Genomic DNA, 15,475 nt, shown 5'->3' on the forward strand with positions numbered 1-15,475 from the left:
GTAGCGAAATATTTTACTACACCCCCTCTTCGTAGTACACCGTTTCTCCATAGCACATGTCATGTATTGTTCTCTAGTTTTAATAAGAATACATTTCGCTTTTTCCACGGAATATTTTGTAAGCCTGTGATCAATGAATGAATGAATAAGATGATCATTATTCATTTACCAATCGCAGTCTATTATCGTAGTCATGGCGCTCTTTGGTCACTTCTGGACTTCGCGCCAATAAACTCCCATCATCAACATCATCATCATTCGAAAGCCCACTTCCTGTAGAAGCACATTAAACGTCTCAGTTCACATCAGGATAAGTCAGCCCACCTTCAGTGCACCAGAGGAGTCCTCTGTTAACGCAGTCACCTTCCCTAGAAGGCGAGACTAAGGAATCTGATGGCTGCAGCTCTAAGAATCACAATCGTCGAACCGCTCGCAATATCCCTACCATGTTGTCACACTGTTCCGCCGGACTGCGCCTCCTGTAGTGCATCCTCGAACCCGCATTCGAGGCAAGCACGTCACAATCTGAGAAGCTCTAGTCGACGCTGTTCCCACACCAATCCTCGGCGTTGGCCCCTTTCATCAATTAGTTCAGCTTGTCAAAGTCAGGTAGAGGGTCTTCGTGCCAATTAGCGGTTCCATGAAGGACGACAGCTGTCGCCTCAATGTGAGCTCCTTTATTTGCACGTCACAGCCTATGCCGGGCATCGTCGCCATCTGATGAAAGAACGGCCTCGTGGGAAGCGTCCAAGAAATGATGATCGCTCTATTGAGACGTAACAGGGCCCAGACCACTTTCAATGGTTTCCAGGGGGGCGTAAGTGAAACTTCAGATGCTGTCATGAGATTTAAAAAAATTGCTAGCTCTCCCGCGGTCGAAGGTAGATGTAAGCAAGAAAGGGCAAGCGGGCAAAGCAGACTGGTCGGAGATCATACTAGACATAATCTTAAAATCGGTGCAGTGCATGTTTGCAATGCACACCCGCACACCACGCCATATTGTGCAGTTGTCCACATGGACGCTGCCCAGCTAAAAGAAGAAAACCGGCTGAAGGCGGCAGCCAGGCAACAAAAGACGCCAGCACCCCCCCGGAGGAACTCAGTGTACATGCCTTAAACTACGTGTACTTAGTTGGTGTATCTTAGGACATTACAATAAAAACTGCAGTGACACTAAAGCATTGCAAAAGAAGTCCGACAGAAGTCACGTCACGAACATGTTCGGCGGTAATGCGAGCAGCATACACCATTGCATTGTAGCATACACCACAGCATTGGTGTGTTGTAAACACCAATACTTATAAGTACTTGTAAACGAAAGCGGCGGTTTTACCCGGATGGGTAGCACTGACAAGGTTTAGCGTGGCGCTCAAAATCCCTCGCACGGTGTTCTAGCCATGGAGGAACGAAAACGCTAGTAGAGAGCATTACGTCACACAGCCAGCTTTGTCAAGCAAACGTTCTCTGAGGCCAGTACCTTTGCTCAATGGTGACCCAACACGTCAATTCGTCCGTCGAGATCACGCAGCAAGAATCGAGATTTGCTGAGACGTTTGGTTCCCAGTGGCCATGCAAGTAGAGTTACAGCGAAAGCTGTATATGACTAGCCTTCCCTCGATTTTTCGGCGTCCGGCAACAGAAAAAATTATTATGTGGGCCGATCCTGGTGATAGTGCAGAAAGGGTGCAAGCTCAATGGCACATACCCCTGTGGGCTCGGGAACCTGTAACGCGCCCTTGAACCATTCTTGTCACACGTGGGAACCAAAGAAGGCTCTGTGTACGAGGCTCTGAGCCGATGCACAGATGTGAACCGTCTCCTCCTCATGTGTGCGAAAGGCAATCACACGTTTCACGATGAAGACGAAAACTGGGACAGAGCTCTACAAGACGAGTTCAAGCGTTTGGAAAATCACTACCCGCCTACGATAACCAAGACTTGCCAAGCACTACCGCAGGAACCGCATACGATTGCAGTTGCGGCATCGAACATTCGTTCAGTGAATCTGAATGCGGAAGATCTCAATCGCGATGCAATCCTAAACGAGATACCCGTCCTGTGTCTTTCGGAAACGTGGTCAGACCCGTTCGTCCAGCTCAACGGCTACACCTGAGTCGTGTGGCATTGCCGGGCGGAGTGGTCCGCTGCAGGTGTTGCTCAATACGTAATGAACGACATTCAACCGCCACCGTTCTATCTAGGGATGAACAGAAACCTCACCGACTGTGCGGATGTTTGTGCTATACAAACGGAACAAGGAATCGTGATCTCGATGGTGTACATCTCGCCCGCTATTTCCAAGTCCAACGTCAAGGAATATATGAACACGTGATTTCCAGTGGGTTAGAAAAGATGATACCGCGCCTGTGATCATCAACGGAGACTTGAACGTGGACATTTCTAAGTCAGAGAAGAAATGATTCATGCAATGCATGGTGGAAGAGTTTGGCCTGTACTGTTACTCTTACACCATGGTACCTACCACGCATCACCAAACGTGCATTGATTTGATTCTGATCAAGAACCTTTCTAGGGTGGCAGTCGAACCACTTAGTGTGTATCACAGTGATCTTAAAGCAATCGTGACTACCCTGCCAAAATGAAGAGTATCAATCGAATATCCACCACGGTCTTTACTGAATCATCCATTCGAACCCACTTTGACCGGCTGCGACAGCACTCATGATAACAAATGAAGAATGGAAAACTGTAATGGACCGTTAAAGAAACACGTGCCCCGACCCCGTTCATGTCTGCAAAACGGTTGTATTGTTCCGCATCAAGTCAGGAGCATCGAAATCGGCGCAGTGTTGACAGTTTTGGTAGCACGAACCACTCTCGGTTGCTGCCTTTATTTCCTGGCTTGGCATCAGATTTAGAGAGTTGACGCTATCGTGCTGCATGGTGATAAACCAAGAGAAATCTCAACCCTTCTGTAGCAGCTTAGCTGGGAGTATAGCTTGTTTGTCTTTCCGTAAAAGTATGGGAGAAGAAATTCTCACAGAATTACGGTGTTTAACGTTCCAAAGTAACATGCTTAAAAGATATTGATGGGTTAGTTGTTGAGCCATGACATTGAGGCAGCGCACTTACAACTGACATGTACACGTACACATAGAAGGGACACACACAGTGCCTTTGTATGTCCTTTCTGTGTGCACGTGCGCGTGTCATATGTAAGTGCGCTGCTTCAATATCAAAGTAGCATGGAAGCTGTGTCACGTGCCACAGCGGGGGATTCCAGATTGATTTAATTCGATCTACTGGGGCTCTTTAACGTGCATTTAAATTTCAGTTCCTGAGCGTGCTTGCGTGTTCTGCAGAGGCCAGCCATTTTGGGAGACTACAGAAATTACACAGCGATCTGAACAAGAACAAACGCGGGCCAGTTTGATGATGTGCTTGCACTTGATGCGTGACGACTTGCCCTGCCTTGTCGAAGGCGCGGAGCCAACTAGGACGCACAATGTATTTGCCTTGGCCACCACGTCTTGTACACATGCACGGCACACACAGTTGTACGCTTGCAGATGAACATGAAAACTCAACGCGTAATGTATCCTACAAGACACGCAACGTCTATTCTCGTGGCAGCCGGAAACATTTCTGAAACGAATTTCTCCCCCCCCCCTTAACTCCTACTGGCTCTTTGATGGTTACATTAGATTAGGGTAAAGCACACCTGCAGGCTCTTTGTCACACCTGCAGGCAGTTTTTCCAGGCAATTTGTCACGTGACTTCAGAGCACCAATAGGAGATGAATGCCGGGAGAAATTCGTTTCAGAACTTCTCGCGTCTGCTGGAAGAATGGTCGCTGCCTGCAAGATATGCTTCCTGTACTGGCTAAGCTGTGTGGTCAGGCACTGCTGTCAGTTATAGAAAGCTTGAGCACACACATTTGCGTGCTTACATTCTGTAATTGCGAAAGCTTGGCAATGAGTAATAGCGCAGTCTTCGATTGACATGTCACAGCGCTCAACATGTGGCTGTCGTTGAAGGCTTTCGTGTTGCTCATTGACGATATCCTAGAGTGCGTAGAACTACCTGTTCAGCCATGACTGTGTAAGGAATAAGGCACGTTGGCCTGGCTGTCGGCCATTTCATTCACACACAAGTATGCCTGGCTAGGCGCCCACTTAAATAGGCTATGGTTCAGCGATGATGATAATGAAGATGTGGATGATAACGATGATCATTGTCCACTATGAGATGTACCTCACTGCAGAGAATAAGCCAAGAAACCAAGTTTAGGTGAGAGGGCTAATGTCATCAGCCTTCTTTGTCTTTTGAGAACCTTCGTACTTTAGTATGCCCCACTTCTGCTCTAGTTAGTCGCTTTTTTCGAGACTTCAGTAAAAATTTTGTAGTTGCTCGTGTCATACGGAGCTTCGCATCTGCTCACTGGGAGCAACCACACCGTCAGCACCTTCGTCTGCACGAGTCCAAACTGAAGGGACGTTTCGCATGCAACCTGATGTGAAACGCTTCTAACGGGAGTTTGGTGCACATAAGAGGTCTTGATGTGACATTCGCGTGATGCTATGCGCATCTCGTCCATCACGAGACCGCCCCAGGTTGCCACCGCTGCAACGTACCAGGTACACTGGAACACACGTATTTCGCGTCTGCCCAACCTACAGGTAGACGGGCTTCAGCCGCTTTTCTGGCAGCCACAAACTCTGGGACCACTTCCGCAGGACTTTTTTTTCTTTCGAGCCATTGGGGTCAGCCCGAAAGGTACTACACAAGCAGTACGGGTCGTGATATAAGCGCTGCATCACGCGGGACTAAACTCAAGGTTTCAAATACGCAGCTGCATTAACGAGCAGCGTTTATCGTACCAGCATCATTATCATCATCAGCATCCCATCTCTTCTGTTCTTGACCTGCGCAGCAATGGAAGTCTAGAGTGCAGAGCATGAGGCTTGCATCTCTGCCGCTCTCTACGTTAGACAATCCTCCTTAACGCCAATAAGCCCCAACACCGTTCCACATCGAGAAAAGTTAGAAAAAACTTTTTTACTTTTCGTTTCTGACCGCGGAGAATATACATGCCTAACGAAAAAAAAGAATGCAATGTTGTTATAGTAAAAATTCATTTGTGTATGGTTAATCACTTAGTAATTGCCTTGCTAAACTTTCTGAAACTTTATTTAAGTTTCAGAAAGGCGATCGATTACTAAAATACCCAATCATATCAAATCAGAATATTGGTTGTGTGTTAAGGTTATCGCGTTCAAATCTGAATGTCGAGGTATGAAACTCGGCATATCATAAATTATATGTTACGTCTTGTGCTGCTAACAATACCCATTTCTAGTCAGTATACCAATGTCGACACCACCGTCATTCCTCCTTAATTCAACATTCTTTTTTTTTTCCTCTTGCGTAGCCCGCTTCTTCTTCGGCAGTTCCCGGTAGTGGATAAGTGGCATAGGCCGGACTCGAGAACAAGAGGGCACCATGGACGATGACTTGAGCGTTTCCTTCCGTCCAGGAAAGCGACCTGCGAGCGACGTGAATGCGCCCACTGGTACGTCTTACGCAATGCGAGTACGGTGCTGGAATACCAACCCCGACTGCGGAGCATGATCGCGGTAGCGGCGACTGGTTAAGCTCGCCGAGGTGCTTAGCTCCGTGTCTTGCGCAACCCTCATTCGTTTCCGTCTAGAAAGACGTAACGCTGCGCTGCTGAACCCAGGAATAACATATCCTAAGGCAAATTTAGGCAGGGGGTGATCGATTACTAAAATGCCCCAATCGTATCAAGTCAGAGTATTTCAGAAAAACAACTTTCGCACGTCGAACCGAATATTGAGTCTCGAATCTAAACATGAAGTGGTAAAGTTTGAGTGGAATTGGTCATGTTAAAAAACAAAGGATTGTTTACAGTTTTTTATTTGATGACTGCAATGCCCTTTTCAAGTGAATGAACAGGAGCGCTTCTAAATTATGGGGTGCTGTGACGTAAAGCTGTTCCAAGCCTTTCTGTTCCATTTCTGCAGTCAGGCCTCCAAGATTGGTCAGAAGCTTTTTTTGGGTCACTCGCACTTCGCTTGTCTGTCACGCAACATCAGGAAAGCCGTCAAAGCTGATCATTTGATATGAAGTATACACACTGATTATGCATGATTAAATCGAACAAAAGATAAAATATTTATTTCCGATTCTTCGCCTCTTTTAACCATTAGCCCTCTGCAAATGGTCAAGCGTTTTCGGGCTGCGCCCACTTCACGTGTCCGTCACTCAACGTCACTAAACCGCCAAAATTCACCGCGTCAAAGGGACGTGTACGCAGTAAAGGATCATTATTAGGCCGAAAAAAGCTGATTTTATTTTTGTAGTAGCCGGAGACTGCCCCGTTCCGAAATGAATAGAAGATGGCTGCTCACCGATCGCTCTGGCACACTTGGTGCTCGGAGCTGCCAGGGAGAATGAATATATTCGCATATATTTATTTTTTATTTTGCATGCCAATATAACGTTGTCGTAATCTTTTAGTACGTACACGGCACCGAAAGCTAAGCAAGAAGAAGAGGCCGATCGCGGACGCTGGCGCCACCTTTCTTCCTCCGGTTATCTACTATCACTGCGCTAGCCCGTCCCCACTTAAACCCTCTCCACTTCTGCACGTTCCTCGCCTCTTTTGAGCCAATAAGATAAGAGAAAGCGGTCAAGTAAGGCGATGCTATTCGCTTTAAAACAGACAAAAGTGACCTGTAAACGAGCAGAGCATTTCAATGGCCTGTCCTAACGACGCTGCAGGTCACCGCCCGGTGCTTGTGTCGGCTGTTACGTAAATAAGAGGTCAGGAGATTGGAATTTCACGTCATAATTTCACGTCAATAATTTCACGTCATACAGCCCATGAACAACTTCTTGGCTGCACTGTGCGATGAGCGAAAAAATACGTGCCTGTCTCAAGTATATGCAGCTGTCCTGCAGCAAAGTCATTCCAAAGCGACGACGTTTGCGTTGGCCTTTGTCTCCGCCAGACTCCCGTGATGTTGTTATTCCTTATGATTTAACAGAGGCAAACACTAAATAATTTCGAGCAGGAAACTATAGAACAGAGCGGCAGTTACAATTCAATCGGTATTGCGACTGTCAAGTATTCGCACACGCCTTGATTTAGGGTTGGAGACATATTGCTATAGAGCTGAAGGAAAATTGCGGAAGCTTAGAAACCACATACCCTTCTGTACCGTCCCTCGAGTATAAAGAATGCTGTGAGATTATGGTTTACATTTTTTGCAGCACAAAGCTACAGTGCTTTAGAGAGCCATGACGGAAGCTGCAGAGTAGAAGGCGCAGCTTTTGTAGTTGAATATTTATTTTAACGGCTTTCGCTTTCCCAATGTATAGCCACAGAGAACCTGGAATGTAAGAACGAAATCTGCAAAGGAATAAAAATGAGCCCAAATTTGCCGCACAGCAGGCAGTCTCAGATTGTTAAAGGCACCTTGCCGATAATCTCAAGAAAGGAAAAAAAGCCTTCTTCTACCATGTTTCTCCACCGACCATCCTAGAACATTAAAGGAACCTGATATCTACATAATGTACTTTTTGCTGATCAAGTGCCGTAGCGGTGCCGAACACCAGCATTTGGGCAATAACCGAAATTTGCTAATTATTCATTAATTCCTTAATTTAGGGGACACGTTGCAATTACATAATTGATATCGGCCTGTCCGCAGATTTGACAAGCAGATACACAATCGGTACGCAACAGGTGTTGCAGAAAATTAATGGTTATATGACATTTATGCAACCGGTTTATGAAAGCTCCAATTCACGTAGGTTACAAAAATGTTCGTTATTTGTACATAGTTTTCTTATGCCTGCGTCCTGTGTGTTTTGAGCTGCAAATAAGCCCGCAATAAAGAAAGAAACAGGCTCAATGAAATACGTAACGCGTCAGGTAGCTGCGCTGTGGGAAGGGCTTCGACGCTGACCATCGGATGCGTAATTTTTATTTTTGTTTATTAAGCGACAGCTTCTACATGGCAAGACAGGCGACGGCGACGAAGAGAGGCCAAACACCGGGGACCTACGCATAGGCAACTCCCTTTAACATGCCTTTTTTGTATTTGACAGTACTCGTGTTACATTGGAGCCTAAACTACTACGAATTACTGTACACATAACTGGATAGCATTGGAATGTGCTGCTGAGAACTTCCTGCGATTTGCTTTCATTGTAACCGGTTGTATCCTTGCGATGGTACGAAACAATCGGTGTAATATGGCCTGCCTTTTTTTTCACAGTCAAGCAGACGGATAACCACGCAGGCACGTCTGCGTCAGACCTTGGTCCCAGCGTGGCTGATAACGCCGCGAGAAATGCAGGGCAGGTGAGCTTCTTAGTCACCGCACTTTTCCCAAGCACAGACAGGTCAGGACGAAACCCTATACCACTAGCAAATTGGGCTCACTGCCAACAAGAAAAGAGCAGTTCCGACAGTTCCGATGAGAAAAATCACGATCGTTTCCTAATGCCAATTATTTTATCATCAAATATATCGCATCTGGCGAGCTGTGTGTTGAGATCTGCGGTGAGGACATGAATAATTCGTCAATGATTCACCGCCTGATTGACTGATTGACTGACTGACAGATTGACTCTCACGTTCAGGCCTGCGTGACGAACGGCCATTGTCGACAATCCAATTCGATATAGGCACAGCAGCAGGACCATGTCAGATGACATATATTCGTCGGTATATAAAAATACTGGAGCTGTGTACGGGGCTTTTTAAATACGAGTTGCCATATTTGCGAGAAATCTTATCATACTTTTTTCAGCTAAGGCTTGTTGTTTGAATTTGTTATGTAGCCAGGATAAAGGGTAGGGTAGGGTCGGTAGAAGTGTTAGGTACGGTAAAGTGCAGTGACCATAGGTTAGGGAGGTTTAGGATTCACCTGAATTTGAAGATAGGAAGAGTAAAATTGATCAAGAAGAAACAGGCCAACCTAGAGACAGTAAGGGCAAAAACATACAAATTCAGGCTATAATTTGCAAACAATTATGCAGCCTTGTGATAATGACGTAATAGGCAGTGAATGAAACTCTTACTATGCTGGCTTTAGAAGCAGCAATTGCAGTAGGAGGCAATGCAACCAGCAGGCAAGCTCTCCCAAGTAACCAAGGACCTAATAAAGAAACGGCAAAGAAATAAAGTGTCCGACTCAAGTGGTCAGACAAGATTCGCGGAATCCTCAAAACTGATCAAGAAGTAGAAAAGAAGGGATATTCGAAATTATAACATAAGAAAAACTGCTGAAGAAGTAAAATATGGACGCAGCATGAAATCAGTAAGAAGAAAACTTTGCGTAGGACAAGCCAAGATGTATGCACTGAAAGATAAGCACGGTAATATCATCAGCAATTTCGAAGATAGAGTAAAAGCAGAAGAATAATTCTATATTGACCTGTAGAATACCCAGAGCATCCACGATACCTCCATTACGTAAAGAACAAATTAGAGGCTCATTCTATAACTAGCGGCGAAGTTAGAAGGGCCTTGCAAGACATGAAACGAAGAAAAGCGGCAGGAGAATATGGAATAACAGTCTATTATCATAGATAGAGAAGATATCATGCTTGGACGCGCCGTGGTTGCTTAGTAGCGATGGTGCTGGGCTGCTAAACACGAGGTCGCGGGATCGAGTCCCGGCCATAGCGGCGGCATTTTGACGGGGCGAAATGCGAAAACACCCTTGTACTTAGATTTACCTGCACGTTAAAGAACCCCAGGTGGTCTGAATATCCGGAATCCCCCACTACGATGTGCCTCTAATCAGATCGTGGTGTTGGCACGTAAAACGCCATAACGCCATAATTCAACTAAGATATCATGCTTGGAAAGCTTGCGGCTTTTTAAACGAAATGTCTCACAACTTCAAGGGTTCCAGAGAACTGGAAGAATGCCAAAATTATACTAATCCATTAAAAATGAGACGTTAGAAAACTGAAAAATTATAGGCCCATTAGATAAATTTTAGTATTGTTTAAAATATTCACCAAGATCATTTCAAGTAGAATAAGGACAACACGTGACTTCATTCAACCAAGGCAGGCTTCAGGAAGGGATGCTCTACAATGGATCACATCCATGTCATCCATTTCGTAATCGCTAACTCTGCAGAGTACAGTCAATCTCTCTATATTGCTTTCATTGATTATGAAAAGGCATTTGATTCAGTAGAGATACCGGCCGTCATAGAGGCACGACATAATCATGGAGTACAAGAGGCTTACGTAAATCTCTTAGCAAATGTCTACAGAGATTCCACAGCTACTTTAATTCTCCACAAGAAAAGTAGGAAGATACCTTTAAAGAAAGGGGCCAGGCAAGGAGACACAACCTCTCCAATGCTATTCACTGCGTGCACGGAAGAATTATTGAAGCCATTAAACTGCGAAGGCTTAGGAGTAAGGATCGACAACGAATATCTCAGAAACCTTCATTGTACAGATGGCATTGTTCTACTGAGCAACACTGCAGACGAGGTACAATAAATGATTGAGGACCTTAACATAGACAGTTTAAAAGTGGGGTTGAAGATTATTATGCAGAAGACGAAGATTATAATGAATAGCCGGGCAAGGGAACAAGAGTTCACGATCGCCAGTCAACCTCTGTAAGGAGTACGTTTACCTAGGTCAATTAGTGACAGGGAACCCTGATGCTGAGAAGCAAACTCGCCAATGAATAACAATGGTTGGAGCACATACGGCAGACATTGTCAGCTCCTCCCTCGAAGCTTACCATTATCATTGAAAAGGAAGGTGTACAATCAGTGCATTATACCGGTGCTAACATATGGGGCAGAAACTTGGAGACTGACAAAGAAGCTGGAGAACAAGTTAAGGGCCGCGCAAAGAGCGATGGAACGAAGAATGTTAGGCGTAACCTTAACAGACAGGAAGAGAGTGGTGTGGATCAGAGACCAAACGGGGATAGCCGAAATCCTAGTTGACACTAAGAGAAAGAAATGGAGCTGGGCATTTTATGTAATGCGTAGGTTAGATAACTGGTGGACCATTGGGGTTGCAGAATGGGTGCCAAGGGAAGGGAAGTGCAGTCTAGGATGGCAGAAGACTAGTTGGGGTGATGAAATTAAGAGATTTGCAGGCGCTAGTTGGAATCAGTTGGCACAAGACACGGGTAATTGGAGATCGCAGCGAGAGGTCTTCGTCTTGCAGTGGACATAAAATGGGCTGCTGCAGCTATGATGATCGTCGTCCGAATAAGTAAGTGTAAATAAACACACAAAAACTTAGAGAGGGTTCATATTCCCGCAGCCAACCCCTCTTATGCCCCTCGATAGCGCCTATGCTGTGGCAGACACTATCAATCAACCAACTAGCCAAGCAGTCACTTATTCAGTGAATAAGTCAAGTGGCGTTGAGTTATAGATATTTCCTCGTGCATCACAATCAATGCTAACTTGTTCTTCAGAGCTCGACGAATGGAACCGGTGCCTTCACCTCAGCTTCCGCCACGTTGGCGTCTGAAGCCGCAGCCGAAGTCGCAGCTACGGTCGCGCCGAATCACGACGATTCATTGAACACCGTATACTTCCGTGACGGCAAGCGAAGCATCGATTTTGTGCTCGCCTATGAGAAGCTCGATGACCCCGTGCTGGAAAACCGTCGTGTCACCTTCGAAAAGAACCTGCTCAAAGAAGGACTGGAACTGGAACTCGAGGATGCCGTGGTACGCTTTCTGATTCGCCAATGACTAGAACCGGTGATCGGTGATCTATTAGAGCAACCGAATTTATGTCAAGGGAAGTGAAGGGAGACACAATCCCGAGGCGCTGATCATAAGGTTAACAAAAATCAGTACACACTTCACAGAGGACTATAAGCACTATTTCTATAGACTGCAAGGTATACCCAAGTGCTAGAAACTTAAAACATAACCCAATATCGTACACACTTTCTGAGAATGACCAGAGATGCAACACATGTAAACACAATATGTCAACAAGATACCCGCGACCCTTCAACCAAACTCCTTGGAATAGTGGATTGCTCCCCGATGTGGTGCTAAGCCGCAGCTCTAGAAATCTATGGTCGACATCACCCAGCAAATTCTTGAATCAGACCAACTAGTTAAGGCCTGGGCAGTTGGGGCCAATAATAAACGTCAATTCTTTCTGCATATACCAGACATTGTCAGATTCCGCCATGTTCGCGTTTTGGGCCACTCTGAGGCGGCGAAGCCACTCTGTTACCGAGTAGAAAGCAAACTGCAATGCAATGCGGCGGTATCGCGCAATGTGATAACGTCCAAAGTAATATACAGCGATGGCGAAATGCTAGTTGGCGCAATTAGAAAAACGACATGCATAATTGGAAATGGCTGGGAGCAGTCATCGGCGTGCAGTGGACATAAATGAGGCTATATTCGTTGCGATGATAATCTGTCAGGGAAGCAACTAGTGCCAAGATGAGAAAACTATAACGTTTATAGTTTCAATTCTTTCGACTTCAAATGGTATCCATGAATGCAAAGGCGTGTTCCTTGTGTGGATCCTAAAATTTAGGCACGGGACCAGCGTAAAATATAATAACGCTAACCTCCCATGTAAAGTTGGACGTGCAGATTGTGAGAGCTCAGTGTCCTTGGCGTTCCGCACCTAAGCAGGAGTCACCGACACGATTTGCCGACCACGGCGGCCGCATTCCGATATCAGCACAATCCAAGAAATTTCCCTGCACCGCGATTTACGTGTACGTTAGATATCCTAAGCTCGTTGAAATCGTGACTGGCGACGAGGAAGCGGCAGGGCGTTCTTTATCTCATAGGCAGCACTCGGCCAACAGCATGCACTTTCGCCGTCATCCAACCGGAGCAGACCTTGTTCACCTAAATCATGCATTAGAGCAGCACGATATCACTACGCAAGCGTTCCATCACGCGGCTTTTTTCATATTTCGTGGTCTTTCTTTGCAACCCGACAAAAGGACTACGTGAGATGTATCGTAAAGGAAATGATTGGATCGGTGGTTTCGGAAAGTGCTCTACAAATCTACGTATCGTACTTGGAGTGCTCAGCAAATAATTAAAAAGTTGGGTTACAAAACTTAATAATTTAGTGAGCTATGGGGAAACAAAAGATTGTCTGAGTTACTATAGGCTATTGCGAATAGTGTGCATTCGGTTCCATTCGCTTCCAACACACCCTTCATTTTAAATTCATGGCTCAAATTATGTGGGACACACGGTATATGTAACCTCACGGTGACGACGACGGCGCCGATGACGGCAAAAATTCGCTTGGAGTGTACGTATAATTGCTGACGCAATAAAATGAACTAGAAAGCGCGTGATTGATTCGTTCTTGCGTCGCTCTATGCAGGCATCCCGTAACGGCAAGACCAACTTCCTCAAGGTCCACGCCCCATGGGAGGTGCTTATAAGTTACGCGGAGAAGCTGCACCTTCGCATGCCCATCAAGGTAGGCAAGGCTGTTGATGATTCATAGACTCACTGCCTCTAAAGACGCGTCCACGCTAGCCGAAGGAACTGCCGCGTCAAGCATGTCCGCGCGGAAGCCAAACTTTAAACACAGTATACTTGAAAATAAAGCATTTCTTGAACCGTGAGGAGCACCACCAACTCAAGTTATTTACAAGAATTCTTCGATATGTAAATTGCCAAGTACTTAAAAAAAGGCTATACTGCTGTCCGGAAACCACCCCCTCGTCAGCTTTTCTATACAGCGTTTCTCTCAGCAGCTACTAAAAATATATATATAAGGGAAAGTAAAGGGCGGTACTCGTCCTTGCTTCATCCTTTAGGCCATCGCTTGCATGTCGAGCTTCGAAAGCGGTATAACGGCTTTAATATTCTGATACCGACAACTATCCGCCGTTCTATATGAGAATTGGGAAGGGAATATTTGATGTTGCCATCAAGAACAACTCCCAGAAATATGCTCTGAGGAGTACTGAGGTTGCTGTGGAAATTTTTCTGTGAGTGACAGGGGTAGATGAACGAGAGTTCTGACACAAGTAGAAAACAACGAACTGTCAAACTGTGCTTTCTTTGAGCTAATTATTAATGCAATAACGTCGGAGCAGTCGTGAATATTCCCAAGAGTAGTGGTCAATTTGCTAGTGAAGGTATAGATGGACCTGTCACTTGTAACTATAGTATCGTCTACATAGTAGAAAGATTGCCTGAATGTTCAAGTTAATGACTAAATTCAGGCCAGTAATACAGTCAGGTCAATGAGTAAATCAGTAGAAATGAGGGTGAGTGTCGAGCAAGTTGGGTTAAGTGAATAGTTATTATACGCAGCGTGAAGTATGGGACGTTGAAGAAGACAGACATGGAGTTGAGCTGCAGCTAGCAGTTACAGAACATGTGATGCTGCGTTTAATGTATGACCGATATGGAACAACCACAACAACAACAACAGTACTTCTGGTGCTTGGCAATTTTTCCTAACCGAGGGCACTTATGCCTTTTCTCAATAGAAGAGAAAACGCGGTTGTAAATTTCATTTGGATGTGTCCAGCGAAAAGGATGTGCCAAGAAAAAGAGGAAAAAGAAAGCTAAGCAATGGCAGAGCACAGATCATACAGTAATAATGCGCGTACTTTGTCTCGAGCTGTGTGCTCTATGTAACGTCTTAAAGTTTTGTTTTTTTGGTGCAGATAGGCGAGTGACTAAGAACTGAAGGTGAGACAGAAAGTCTATTTTCCTTTTTCTTCGTCCATCCAAGTTCTATAGATATTCGAGAGGCTTAGTAACAGGCCCAAGTGTTCGCCGCTGCGTAGAGTAGTCGATCTGTTTTCTTTGTGCTGTTAAAATGACACTAAAGGTAAATAATTGGTCGAAATAGATTAAAAGACTAGGCTTCTGTAATAATGAATTCGTCATTCGTAGGGAGAGCAGAGCCTTTGTAAGCGAGGAAATGACGAAAATGAACGATCGGAGTAGTGCGACCTGTTGTGGAAAATGGTACCTTCCTTGCGACGTCACTGTTGGCTCATTGACAAAACGGCATAGAGGAATGTCACCTGGGGCATACGTAAACTCGTCTGTTCGGGCGTGGGCTGTTCAAGTTAAGGAATTACAGCGGAATCTTCGGCTGCCGTTTTCTTCGTCATAGAGTGATACAGTGGTGCATAGAAAACGATCTCAGATATTCAGTTTGTATATAGTGCTTTGTTTGTTTTTGTCGACGTTTAGCTACTTTTATATAATATGGGTTTTGCGTAATGTAACTGCGTGATATGACATATGTCACGTACAACAAGTATCATAAATACATGCCTGATTTGAATTTTGATGTGGCGCAATGTGTGCCAAGGTTTGTACAATGCGGAGTCGTGTACAAGCATATGGGAATGTGTAGTGTTTCTGTTTACTTATCTTAGATATGGAAGTTGCTTGCCGCCAGTTGCTGCTTAGTTTTTGTGAAGGTGTCGCCACTTTCCACAACACACTATG

The 15,475-nt window shown here is 45.2% G+C and overlaps 1 protein-coding gene across 1 annotated transcript in view; it reads left to right on the forward strand.

Moving 5' to 3' along the window:
- Positions 1–5,392: 5,392 nt before the first annotated feature.
- LOC135912109 (anoctamin-5-like) overlaps positions 5,393–15,475 on the forward strand; it is a 70,471-nt gene continuing 60,388 nt past the window's right edge. Inside the window, exons 1-4 of the mRNA XM_065444493.2 lie at positions 5,393–5,533; positions 8,268–8,353; positions 11,465–11,722; positions 13,374–13,472. Of these exons, the coding sequence (XP_065300565.1) occupies positions 5,464–5,533; positions 8,268–8,353; positions 11,465–11,722; positions 13,374–13,472 (513 nt within the window). The 5' untranslated portion in view covers positions 5,393–5,463. The remainder of the gene's footprint in view (positions 5,534–8,267; positions 8,354–11,464; positions 11,723–13,373; positions 13,473–15,475) is intronic.

This window comes from Dermacentor albipictus, chromosome 10 (genome assembly GCF_038994185.2).
Source record: "Dermacentor albipictus isolate Rhodes 1998 colony chromosome 10, USDA_Dalb.pri_finalv2, whole genome shotgun sequence".
NCBI lineage: Eukaryota > Metazoa > Arthropoda > Arachnida > Ixodida > Ixodidae > Dermacentor > Dermacentor albipictus.